Below are 13,784 nucleotides of genomic sequence, written 5' to 3'. Positions count from 1 at the left end.
AGCGTTCACACAGGGGTCTGATACAGGTCACATTTAAAATGTAATGTGAACGTTCACACAAAAAGATCAGATTTTTTCAAAAAATCAGAACTGAGCGTTAAGACCTGCAGTGTGAACGTAGCCTTTGTGTAAACATTGTCACAGTTCATTATGGGCTGAACTCATGGCTGCTTCTGGAAACCCATCTGGAGGAATTGCCTACAAAGAAACACACTCAGAGGGGCCTGCAGTTTCAATGCTTACCCACCACCTCCTAGTGGGGGGAGCAACGTGACCCCCACCCATCTGTGAAAGTGACTGGCTCAGTTCAGGAGGCCCAAAAACACAACAGCTGCAGCAGGAAAGACCTTCATCATCATCCTCCTCTGTTACTTTGTCTGCCAGAGTCTGCTGAGCCTCCAGCTGTGGCCAGAGAACAGCTGCTGGGGGTTGAACTTGTACCTGGGACAGAACAAAAATGTTGGACTAACTGATGAACAGGAAAAGAACTACCAGACATTTCATCTGTTAATAAAAGTGATTAATCATTAAACACTGGTGTTTGAGGCTCATTTCACTTTTTTAAAGAATGAAACTCATGGAAATTTAGCAATTTAACCTTAAGCTACACTTTTTCAGAGTAATTCTACTTTAATCTATAGATCCAAAATGCTGAATTTAAATCCTACATTCATCCAGGGAAGAAGAGTCTTGAACGTACCTTGGATCATAAACACCGGGGGTCCGACAGGACTGYCCAGAGCAGGACTGCAGCATCATCAGCCGATGGTTCATCTTCTCCAGGACTTCCTGATCGATGGTCTTTGCAACGTTGGTCAGCTGGTAGGGGTCTGCTGTCATGTTGTACACTTCTACAAACACCTACAGAGGGCGACACGTTCATCAGTTACATTCCTCAGATGTCAGGACTTCAGCTTTAATCCAATCGWTTCTACCTCGTTGTCATCAAACTCGCAGTACTGCATGTTGGCAGAGGGGGCGATGCTGCGCACGCAAGCATAAGTGTTGTTGTAGGAGTCCTCACACACACAGTCTGGGAAACACTCCTGAGCGAGAAGAGTCCTTCAGCTGCACACGTGTTGATTCAGCTGAAATGTTTCATTCTGTCGCTCTGCTCTTACCGACACGCCTGGTCCGAGCAGCGGGCAGGCAGGGTCCGAAACATTCCTCCCCTCTCCTTCATACTCCACCAGGATGTCTGTTCTCCAGCTGCTGCTGTTCAGCCTCCCTTCCTGGACACACACACATCCATCCTTGTATTTGCATCAAACTGAGGACTTCGTATTGACTTCCATTCATTTTTTGTAACTATTTATGCCTAACCCAGACATTTTCCCTAAAATTAACCATTACTGGTCTATAATTAACCCTAACTTGAACCAAAACTTAATTCACACCATACCTCTAAACCTGACTAGTWGAGCTGCAAATAAAGTGAGGACTGGGAAAATGTCCTCACTTTCCAAAAATGACCTCACTTTGTTGATTAAAAACCTAACATKGTCCTCACTCTGTAGTCAAAACAAGTACACACACACACACTCTGAGCTTTGTTCCTACTCAGGATGAACAGATTCTAACTTCATCAGTTTTTATTTGATTTATCAATAAATGACTGACTTTTAAAAATCTGTTTCTCTGGAGTTTTTTTTAACACCCATCTCTCCTGGTTGAATTTTAGTTGGTTGATAAATCAACTTTTTCTAATGTCAACAGGTATCCAAATAAAATAAATAAATTGAGCTACCTTAAAGGGGCAACATCATGTCAAATCAACTTTTTTGAGTTTTATATCATGTTAAGTTACACTCTCATAAAAAAACATGCCCAAAGCCTTGCTTAGACTCATTCATGCATGTTTGAGAAATCCTGCAGCTTTTTTAGGCAGCCATGCTGAGGAGCAAAACGACAGGTGGGGACTAGAAACGCCTCTGGGTTGTGTCTTTGCCGAACTCCATCATGGCAGAGCTCCCCTGCCCATGACTCCTGCAGGCTCTCGGCAGTAACAAAGCAAATGAGTGAAACTGAAACTATCTGCTGAGCTCCTAACCGCCAATTTACATTGTTTGCGTTCCGTCTCCGCTCCGGTCCGACCTCCGCAGCAAATACGCACCCATTATAATCAATGAGAGTGTTTACACTGGCTGCGCACGGCTGCGCAGGGCGGCGGTGAGCGGACTGTGATCCGTCAAAATTAGAACAGATCCTATTTTTGCTGGATGCCGGAGTTGCACTGGAGTCRATTTTTAAAGATTACATCGCACCAACAGGAAAAGACACGAGCACAACATCCGTATTTTCAAAATAAGACACTATTCGGTCGAATAATTTGTTGGAATAATGTCGAAATTGCAGCTATATTAATAAATATACGGATATATTTATACACAAATGCTGTCAGAATGTATCGTTCTGTTTGGGAAGCAGATGGAAACATGTAGCATGAAGCTATGTGTACACACACGATACACGTGGATTTTATTTTGAAATCAGAAGTTTCAGAAAGCCGACAGTGCGAGAGTTTCAACATAGATACCAGAAGCCTTTATATCATTGGTTTCAACTGTGTTTGGAGTTTGTCTTTCACAGAATTAATTATTTTTTGCTGTGACTTCCACATTTATCACTGAATTTATCGCGCGATCTGCTTCCTGCACCTCTGTCGGAGCGGAGGTAATGTAAACTGGACTTGAAACGCACAACTGTGACCTGCGCAGCGGAGACACATGCAGTATAAATCCAGGGTAACACTATGTCTCACTCAGTGAAGCCCTTTTCAGATTCAAAATACCTTTGAGGAAATGTATTTTCAGATGCCAAGTAAACTGCATCGTAGGGCATGCGTGAACTCCCCCGCTCTTAAAGAGACAGAGGCCAATTTCAAGGCATTTAGAAGAGGAAGTGATGAGAAGATAAGTTTATTTTCTATTTAAACATAGAAAAAGCATTTTAATAACAACTAAAGGTGACAGATATTCTATTATAGTACAGTATTTAAATGTAAGCCTGAGAAAAGCATAATATTGCCCCTTTAAAGAAAATACAAACCTTTCAATTTTTTTCTACTATAGGAGCAGCCAGTATTAGTGAACAGATAAAACTGTCTCATTGGCATAATGATTAGCTCTTACTAATAAATTAATTTAAACTCAAACACAAAGAAAATAAAAAGCCACCTCTCAGTCAACATAAGCTGTTCTCACCATGATGGGCAGGAAGGACATGCCGTCCATTTGGGTCTTGTTGACATTGTAGCCGGCGATGTCYAGGATGGTCGGGCCGAGGTCCACGTTCGCCACCAGCATCTGTCAAAACATGAGTTCATTCAGCGAGAGACGCTCAGCGGAGTATTCTCAGTGCTTTTTAGGACTATTACAGTCAAATAATATTAATAAACGTGGAGACAGGAAGCTGAGGCTCTGGACAACAAAAGACAAGAATGTTACTGAAACAATCAGAGGACGACGCTCAACCTCCTGCAGAATATTTACACCCTGATGACCCACGCTCATTCAGGGTAAAACTGATTAACAAGCAGCCAGTCTCAGGTTGGCTAATCCAAACTCAAATCTTGAGGCTTCTTTGCAGTAAATCTTATACTGTTGGAAAGTCTGTTCATTTCCTGTTAAATGGTGCCACATTTGTAAGGAACRTGCATTTCTCTGCTAATGTCAAACAGCTTATTTCACTGTTGCTACTGATATTTATTTAAAGTTCCTGGTGCTGCTAAAAGCTTTATTGCCAAGAAACATTGTTCCAACAAAGAAATAATCTAACAAACACACATTTCCTTACTTTTTCAGCTGAGTTTATATAGAAACAAACAAAATGACCTGTACAAGTCGATAAACTTGTGTCGGCTTACCTGACTGGTTTGGTTGGGTTTGATGTTGGGTCCTCTGACCATGAGAGGAACTCTGATGTCAAACTCGTACAGCTGCCGTTTGTCAAGCGGCAGAGAAAACTGACCTGAAACACAGCAGACGTGGACGTGTTTCTGGTTTGGACCTCAGGATGGAAAATGGCAGATTAATTATAAACTCACCTGTGTGGTAGCCATTGTCAGAGGTAAAGAAAATGTAGGTGTTGTCCAGTTCACCTCGGACCTCCAGCTTCTTCACTATGTTCTCCACCAAGTCGTCCACTGACAGTAAAGTTTGCCACCTGCAGGATTTGAGAAAGCATGACAGGAAAATATGATCAGAACTGAGAGGTGTGGAGGAGAGGGAGAGCTGAGGGTGAAAGGTGAAGCCACCGACCGTTTCCTGAAGGCGGCGTCAAGAAACTGAACGGAGGAGTTGGTCATGGGAGTTTTAGCCTGTCTGATCAACCAGTGTTTGTCCTGAAGATACAAAGAGTGCTCATCAAAATGACACTTTGCTGAGAAACAATATTAAGTCAACTTCACCATGCTGTGAAATAAAAACTGTTTATTGTTATTTATGCATCTTGGAATATTTTAAAAATCAAGTCTGTCTTTACCAACTATTTTTAACCCGTCTCTAATTTCTGATCTGTGGATCCATTGAAGGATTCATGTGGATCGTTTGATCAAATGAGCCAAGTACAGACCTAAAATAATTTATAATCTGAAGATCTACTGTAGTTTTGATACGTGGTAGCTGAACACAGATGTACCACACACACATTTTAATCTGGATTGTTGATTTTGTCAGAAAAGTTTTATTTAAAACTATGTATTTTCCTAATCAAAGCCAGAATACAGAATCTAAAGAATGAACTGAAAATGCAAATAAAAACATCTCTAATAAGTGAAAAATTGGTTGAAAATGTCACATGATATTTACCTTCCTGAGGTTAGATCTTAATTATTTATACTGATGTAAACTTAACTTCTGTGTTTGATCAGGAGCAGCAGGACTTTCTGTCCTAAAGTTTCTGTGTGAGCTTTACTCTGACATTAAAATGCAAACGTTTGTCCCCACCTTCCCGTGGACGTTAAAGTTGGGGTCCCTGGGAGCCTTGGTGGTGTTGAAGCGGGCCTGGTACTGAGGAGCTGCAGTCCAGGGGGAGTGGGGGGCCGGAGTGGACACCATCATAAAGAACGGCTGGTAGCTGGATTTATAATGGAGGAACTCCAAAGACATGTTGGCCTGAGAGCCAAAAATAAAATAAATAATAAAAATCAGTAAAGGTGTTCAACAATTCAAAACGTGCAGATTCTTTATTGATCAGGTGTCTGACCAGCACATCAGTCAGGTAGTCTGTGTTGTAGTTATCTCCATGTTTCTGAGCCTTCCCGTTCACTGACAGAGTGTAGTTATAATATTTAGAGTTCTTCTCCTGGAAAAAAAAATCAACAGTTTTACTACAAGTTTTTTTAATACGCTTTTTACTACAGTGGATCAAAATCTGAGTTATTATTTCCTCCATTAAAACTTTACAGTATAAGGCATGGCAAATGTTCAAATTTCCCCACTGTGGGATCAATAAAGTTCTATCTATCTAAAGCAGACGGCCCATATTTTATTAGAGCTTAACATAAAAACATGAAGTTTCCTCAGTTTACATGACAAAACTGTTACAGCAGTAATTTAAGAGTTTATGCACTGAAGTAGACTTACTGAACTGTTCAATAAAACATCTCAAACAGGTCATGTCACAGTGACTTGGGAGGCAGACTCACTTCTCAGAAACAAATTTCTGAAGAGGACTCTAAACCAACCTGTCCTCCGACGCTTCCTCCAGTCCCTACAAAGGTTAAACTTTAATTGAGCTTCAGTTTTTTGTCACATTCTGGCTGTGACTCAATTCATGATAGGTTGAAATAGACGTTGGCTGTAAGCCGCTCGTGTCGGCTGCATCAACAGCTGTGAAATGAGAGGTATAACGTCACAAAATTCAGTTTTAATAGAAACTCTTTTTTATCAATGCAAAAGATAAAAAGGAGTTTACTGTTGGAGTGTTTATAGACTTTAAAAAAGCATTTGATACTATAGATCATGGCTTACTGTTATTGGAGTGATATTGTGTGAGAGGATTAGCACATTCTTGGATAAAATGTTATTTGGATAATAGATATTATGTACAAATAAATAATGTGAATTCTGATTTACTGAATGTAACCTGTGGAGTGCCACAAGGGTCAGTACTGGGTCCAAACCATTTTTTACTTTATATAAATGACCTTTGCAGTGTATCTAAGTTATTAACATTTACTTTATTTGCTGATGATACTACATTATATTGCTCTGTAATAATTTGGAACAACTTCTGAATACAATGGAAACTGAATTAAAGGTAATAAAGAATTGGTGTGACAAAAATAAACTATTACTAAATCATGAAAAAAATACATTGTATTTAGTAATAAAGGAATAAAAAATTATGTAAAACTAAAGATAAATAATATTGAAATAGAAAGTGTATGAAATTAAATTGTTAAGAGTGACACTTGATTACAAATTGCATTGGAAAGCTCATATTGAAAATGTAAAAGCTAAAATGTCAAAAAAATTTGCAATATTAAATAAAATAAAACATTTTCTAAATTTAAAAACTTTATGTTATATTGTTGTTTAATACTTCCATAAATGACTTACTGTGTGGAAATTTGGGGAAATTCCTATAAAACAACACAAAACCTATTTATATGCTTCAGAAGAAAGCTGTACGAATTATAAATGCATTAGATTATTGTCATCCAACAAATGACACATTTATCACATTGCATACTTTAAATTTTTATGATTTAGTAGAACTTAGAACAGCATTAACAATGTACAAAGCTTATACTAAAGTCCTTCCTCGTTGTATACAGAAGTGGTTCAAAATTAAAGAAACAAACTATGAATTTAGAAAGAAAGATTTATTTTAAAAAAGCAAAGGTTAGGACAAATATTAAAAAAATAACTGTACCTCCGTAAGAGGGATTTGTGTTTGGAATAATTGTTGTGAAGAGTTAAAACTGTGTTTTTCACTAACTAAATTTAAAACAGTGTGTACAAAGCTTATACTAAAGTCCTTCCTCGTTGTATACAGAAGTGGTTCGAAATTAAAGAAACAAACTATGAATTTAGAAAGAAAGATTTATTTTAAAAAAGCAAAGGTTAGGACAAATATTAAAAAATAACTGTACCTCCGTAAGAGGGATTTGTGTTTGGAATAATTGTTGTGAAGAGTTAAAACTGTGTTTTTCACTAACTAAATTTAAAACAGTGTATAAAAACTATTTGTTACAGAAATATACTAAGTTTTGATTGATTGTTTGCTGCTGCCAGAGTTTTGTTTCAAATTTGGTTAGAATTTCATTGGAAATTTTATTTTATAATATCTATAAGATGGAGATTTGATTTTGATAATGTATGAATAAAAGGTGAAGGTATGAAAAGCTTAGGCTTTTACCTACACTTTTTTTCAGTCTATGCCTTGTCTCTTTGACACTGACAGGAATTTAACGATTGTGTATTATTTTATTTCTGTATAAGGTTAAAATGTCATGTTATCATTTTGTTTGACTTAAAGAAATAAAGATTTGTGCATTATGAAATAAATAAAACAATAAAAATAAAAAGTTACAAGTAAATAAATAAAAAGCATTAATAATTTGCATTTAGCTTCAGTATAAGTATACTTCCATCTGCATTTTATTTAACATCTCATTGCAACAAAACTTTTTTCAGCTACGTTGCTTAACCTAATTTTTTCGGTCAGTGATAAATTTCCAAACTCTGTCATTAAAAAACAAAAACCAGCAGTAAAATATATTTCTTTTAATTTGCCATCTTTATCTGTTTAATTTGCTGACGGCACAATGAATTTTGGGATACAGTTAGTCACGTAGGATGCAGCAGACCTTTTTTAGGGTTTGTCGGCCACACGTGTAGGGGACTATGAATTGCGACAGCCTACAGTGCGGGGCAGTGACGTGCGCAGCCGACAAATGGTTTCCACCCAGTCAGACATGTTTGGAACAACTTCTCTAAAACATCCTAACAAGACAACTGAACCACGCTGCTACCGGCTCGACATCACTTCGACATGAAGCTGCAGAATCACAGGATGGTGTTTGAGAGTTTTGAAGAGGCGAGGAACTTCACAAGTCTGTGAAAACTGGGTTTGACTGAGAGGACAAGTTCAACGCTGCTATTGCATTTGTTGTTTAAAAAAAATCATAAAGAGTATCACAATACTTTAAATTTAGATAAGATTTATAAATTGCATGTTTGTCTTATATAAGCATTGGCAAATAAACTATAAAAAATTAACAGTATTAAAAACTAAACTAAAACTAAGCATTAAAAATGCCATAAACTACGGTAATAAAAACTAGCAAATCCACTGTAAAAACTAATTGAAGCTAACTGAATTAAAAGAAAAAAGTCACAATGAAATAAAACTAAACTTTAATGAACAATCCAAAACTATTATAACCTTGATTAGCTGCAACTAAAAGAGTCACATAAATACAAATCACGTTCAAAAAGGTTAGATACAAATTCTTCAACAAGCTAAAACATCTTACAATCATTGGAAGACTTTGATTATTGACTGACTTCAGGTCAAGTTTAGAACATTATATATTTTTCTTAGATAATATCTAGGCAGTGCACACTCTAGTTGTCTCTATGACAGATGGTTAGCTTCTGACAGATTTAGCTACAAACTCTAAATAATACACAGATGCATACGTTCATCTTTACACAACATTCTTTTGTACAGACGGACACTCAGTGCACGCTACAGAAGAACTAACATTATTGCACACAACTGCTGCTAATTTGTCAAGTTTTGAACATTATGTAAACCACTTGCTTACACTTTATCAATATCTTTTTTAAACTTTAGAGTTCTTTTTGTTTAGACTGAGTCCTTTTGTAAACAATAAAGTAAAGAACCAGCRGATGTCACTCTTCTGAAAGTGTGAGGTGTTTCAGAGCAGTTCAGCTTCAGTTTCAGTTTCTCCATCTCTAACATTACTTTAACTGTGCACTCTATCTGAAACCGAACTGAAAGTCTGAGGAAAGATAGAACTCTAAACAGCTTGGACTGGTTTGGTCCAGCTCACCTGTATGAGTGGAGGTTCAACCAGAACACTGTCCGGTTTGTTCAAATACTCCACTCCTCACAAGACCGGATTCACAAAAACAAAACTCTCATCTGGTGATGGTGTTTGGTGGCAATCCCATCAAAAATCCTTTAGAGTTTTGGTGAGTCACTACGCACACAACTGCACCTCATCAAACAAACATTAGCTACGTTTACATGGACAAAAGTAATCGGATTAAACAGCCGTTCTGAATAAAAATGTGTCATATAAACAGCCCGTTCCGATTATTCTGATCCGACTGAGCTTAATCCAAATGAATTTTTAATCCGAATGAAAAGGGTGGGTTATGCCGATTGATAATCGGAATGAGGTTCATGTAAACACTTAATCTGATCATCTTATTCTGATTGTAGAAAACTGACCTGTGCACGTCTGCTGACTTTCATTCACCCGGTGGGACAGCAGCGCTCCAGCTGCGCAGCACTGTGCAGAACTTTTCCTCCTCGCTCTCTTAGCAGATGAAAAAGGAGGCAAACAGCAGACGTTGCTTTGCAAAAAATATAAATAAAAAGCACGTATTGCTTCATCTGCAGGTTGCAGCTCAACTGAGGAGTAACGGCATCTCTATCGTTATTAAAAGCTGACACTGGTCCATCCTGAGCGCACAGAGGAGCGTTGTTTACGTTTGTAACATGGAAGTAGAGCTGAACGTTTACAACACTGCGCATGTCCGGACTTTTATTCTGAATAAAACTCATGAAACTCATGAAAGCATGTAAACACTTTTCATGATCGGATTGTGTCCATGTAAACAGTACATTCGTATTATTTAATCTGAATACATTTCAATCTGATTAAAATATTTTGTGCATGTAAACATAGCTAATGGTGCGTTCACAACCTCAGGACATCCCAGTATCATGAAAACACAGCTTCACCACACTGTTTCTCTGCTAAATCAGTCCAGAGGGAACAGAAGAATAAAATACTGTAGTATGTGATCCTTTACTGCAGTACAATTCCATTTTTTATGTCTGAGAAGCACATTGTTCCACACAACTCCAACTCAAACCTTCATTGTATACGATAATTTCAATGTTTATGGCGACACAACCGCCATCCTCAAGTCCAACGTGACAGTTCCTGGTTTTTACTAATATAGCTAATTAGGCTCAAAACAGACTTATTTTTGCTCTTAATGCTTGAGTTTTAAATGAAACCTGTTGCTTTAAGGTTAAAAATTCTTCCTTGGAGAATTAGGCTGAACAGTCTTACCAGTGCAACCCAGTGGTTCCAGCCCAGAGGAACGTGCTCCACTCCACCAGCTTTAGAGTGCCCATACTGAAAAACACAATTAATGTGTTTGTCATAATAAACTGATTCAGTTTTAAGATGTGAAAAATAAACAAGTACAGGCATGATGATAAAAAAAATCGTCTTTAACGAATATGTAGAAACAAAAGGAGAAATTGCATAATTCACACATAAATAAAGTAGTTTATTTAGCTGGTTTGAATAACTACTTCTTCAACAGCAGATCAGTGGTGTACCACAGGGCTCAGTCCTTGATTCAGTCCTGTTCTCCATGTACATAACGCTCCTCAGTCTGCTTAAGATTCATTAACATTTTATACAGATGATAGTCAACTGTTTCCATATAAAACCCACAGATCTTAAAACTCACCTTGCTGAAATTAAACCTAGCATGGCTTAAAAAGAAAAGACTAAACGTCAGATTATTTTGCTACAATTAAAATATTTTGTTTATCGATAAATTCTTACAGCTTAAGTTTAAATAATCAGATAAGTTCTTTCAACATCTGACTAATATAAAGATAAGCACAATTTTATCTACTTTTGCATTAATTACTGTAATGCTCTACACTCAGATATCAGTTGAGTTCATTCCATCATCTCTCAGAGATGCACCTCAACTGCAACTTGAGGACCTAATCAGCAATTTACTGCTAACGCAAGATGGCTGCTCGTTCTTCTGGTCTACAAAACGGTCTTTTGTAGGACAATAACTGCCTCTGAAGTAAACTTTGGGTTTTCAAACTCATGTCTACATCGATATGAGGAAAAGAAACATTTCAAAGCAGGAAGTAAACAGGAAACTAATCAATAGTGATTAGCACACACATGCAAACATGGTTTTAACTTTGTTATTCTGATGACTGAAGGTTAACATGAACTGCTCCGACTCCCCACAAAAAATAAAATAGTAATTTCAAATATATTTACCTGATTAAGGTATTTCCCTGCGAAAAAGGTCTGATATCCAGCGTAGTTCTTCAGTAAGGCGGGGAAAGTGTGGACCTCTTCGCTCTTCTGCCAGGCTTTGCTGCTGCAGTTTCCTTCCAAGGTGTTGTTGAGGACACGGTGGTTGTGGGGGTATTTACCCGTTAAGATGCTGGCTCGACTGGGGCAACACAGCGGGCTGGCAACAAACTGAAAAGCAGAGGAAAAATCAACAAAACAAACCAACAAATAAAACAGTGCATAGCTTTGAAAAGAAGAAAAATGATACAATAAAAGTGGTGAAACTTACTGCATTTGTGAAGGATATCCCTGCATCACCAATGAGTTTTTTTGTCTTCGTCAGTGGGGTCTATAAAACGATAAAATAAATTTACTTAAAATCAGTTATCTGATATTATAAATATTTATTTACTCCAACAGGTCTCTCCTGTTGAAACACAACAAAAGCAGCTCATCTGCTCCAGTATGGCAGCAGAACGTGAGGTCTTAAAGATTAGGCTCAGCTCTGTGTAACCTGTGTATAATAACTCTGTGTACATAAAACAAAGTAATATGGATCTCTTACATGTGTATTGTCCATGAAACACAGGTCTGAGTGTCTGCTATATATTAGTTCACTATAAGGTCCGAACACTGAGTCAGGGTTGTTGAAGATTCACAGTGAAAGAACTGAGCAGCACGAGGTCAGACGTTTTACAGTTTAGGAGTAAGTATCCATTTTCCTGCACCCATTTTAATCCAGTTTGTGTTTTAATCATTTGGTTCACATAATAAACAGTCTCTGGACTCTCTGGTCGACGTGAGCGATAAACTTAAACGCTCTGCTGGTTAGGGCTGCACGACATCAGGAAAACCTGTGATGCGTGATAACAGAGCGATGAYACGACTTGTGATAAATGAACCACGTGGTATCTCCGGTCCACTTTGTTTATCAGACTGATGTCGAAACACATAAATGCAAACATTTGTACCAACCATCTCTTGTAGTTTATGCATTTTTTGTGCTATGCATTTTGCAGAGGTTGTTATTACAAAGATGATAAATTTGCAATATATTGCGCAAGCCCTACTGCTAGTTTACAAAAACTAGAAACCTGGACCAGACTCCATGCTGGGCTCTTATAAAATATTCCCTCTCAGTTTGAAAGCTGTTCGAGAAACAGGATGTCATGAAGACAACTCATACATGCAGGACATGTCTCTGATTTCACTCCTCTCTAAKACTAACCATTAAAAACTAAACACATACTCAGGTATACCTTGAGAAACATCAGTGTCTCAAACTTGGGGGGCGGGGGGGGGTCTGCTTTGGATTGAGAATCTAAATCTCCAAATTCTTGTGGAGTTAAAATGTGCACTCACATTTTAATTATTTTAATTTGGAGGAACAAAAGAATCAATCACAAAATAGTCTTTAATAAACACCAGTTGATTTACCTAGGTCAACAAAGCTTGGCATGTTACTTTTTCCATTTTTGATATGACATTATATATAACGAAATATTTCGTTTAAATCTGTAAAGCTTACATCTATTTAAGTCTGGGAATCTGCTGATTTTGAATGTGAAATACCAAAGTAATGGAATGTGTCAGCTTTATATGGGACTAAAAGGTTAATTCAGACCTAATTATGTGATTTTCTACAAACGAAACATTCAGCGCTTCTGTAAAATCACGTTTATTCAGCTGCTCAACAATAAACAAACAGCTTAAGACATGAAATGATAAAATACTACTGACCAGCCCCCCGATAGCGACGTCCAAGTCGTCTGTAAGGATCAAAACAATGTTGGGTTTCTGGGAAGACTGACCAAAAAGCCCGAAGCTCGGCTGGCTGAACAACATGACGCAGATAACAAAACAAGAGCAGAAAGTCGTCCGACAGCAGCGAAGTGACCTCATTCTGTTCACTTAACGACAAACTGGCGGAGCTGGACGACTCTGAGCCGTATGACAGCGAGAAATCTACTCAGAAAGTCAAGAAAAGAGATAACGGAGCAGAGAAACAACCCTGTTCCTAAAAACACTTGTGTTTCTGTTAGCTGCTGGTCACGTGTTGCTCCTACTGCTGCTACGGAAGCCGAAAAGCCGGAGGAGCCGCGTTTTTGTTCTGCTTCTTACAACTACTTCATTTCACTTTTAAAATAAAATACAAAACACGCGTCGATGACAGTGTGTTAATACACTTACAAATACTTATAATAATCATAAATGGCTCAAATCTATATTCATAAATGAGACATTGGAGCATTTCAAGATGCTTACATTTAAGTGAAAATAACACTGAAAATCACTGGTTCACACTTAGGGTTTTGGGTTAGAGTAGTGGTGGAGGGGTAACTGGCACCACGCCGGCCTCTGCCTCTTCTTCTTTCCTTTTTTTAATTGCTCTATAGAACAACAYGCACCAACAGTACATCTGGGGGTGGGGGTGTGGGTGTCAGGGTTTTTATTCCCATCCCGTTCCCTGACTGCCATTTGGGGAGGGGGTCCTGAAGAAGGGCGGACCGCC

General features: G+C 38.0%; 1 protein-coding gene across 1 annotated transcript; it reads right to left on the bottom strand.

The window, feature by feature from the left end:
- Positions 1-13,332, bottom strand: gnsa (glucosamine (N-acetyl)-6-sulfatase a; the record flags this gene model as incomplete). Its single annotated transcript, XM_014018240.1, is given in 14 exon segments — positions 1-441; positions 701-861; positions 936-1,046; positions 1,122-1,232; positions 3,204-3,305; positions 3,866-3,969; positions 4,046-4,164; positions 4,260-4,342; positions 4,947-5,114; positions 5,206-5,304; positions 10,286-10,351; positions 11,255-11,461; positions 11,562-11,621; positions 13,013-13,332. Coding segments are annotated over 14 exon segments (1,626 nt in total). The 5' UTR covers positions 13,175-13,332.
- Between the last annotated feature and the right edge of the window lie 452 nt (positions 13,333-13,784).

Source organism: Austrofundulus limnaeus, unplaced genomic scaffold, assembly GCF_001266775.1.
Source record: "Austrofundulus limnaeus strain Quisiro unplaced genomic scaffold, Austrofundulus_limnaeus-1.0 Scaffold187, whole genome shotgun sequence".
Lineage (NCBI taxonomy): Eukaryota > Metazoa > Chordata > Actinopteri > Cyprinodontiformes > Rivulidae > Austrofundulus > Austrofundulus limnaeus.
The sequence above is the reverse complement of the archived record's forward strand: the minus strand, read 5'-3'. Positions and strand labels throughout refer to the sequence as shown.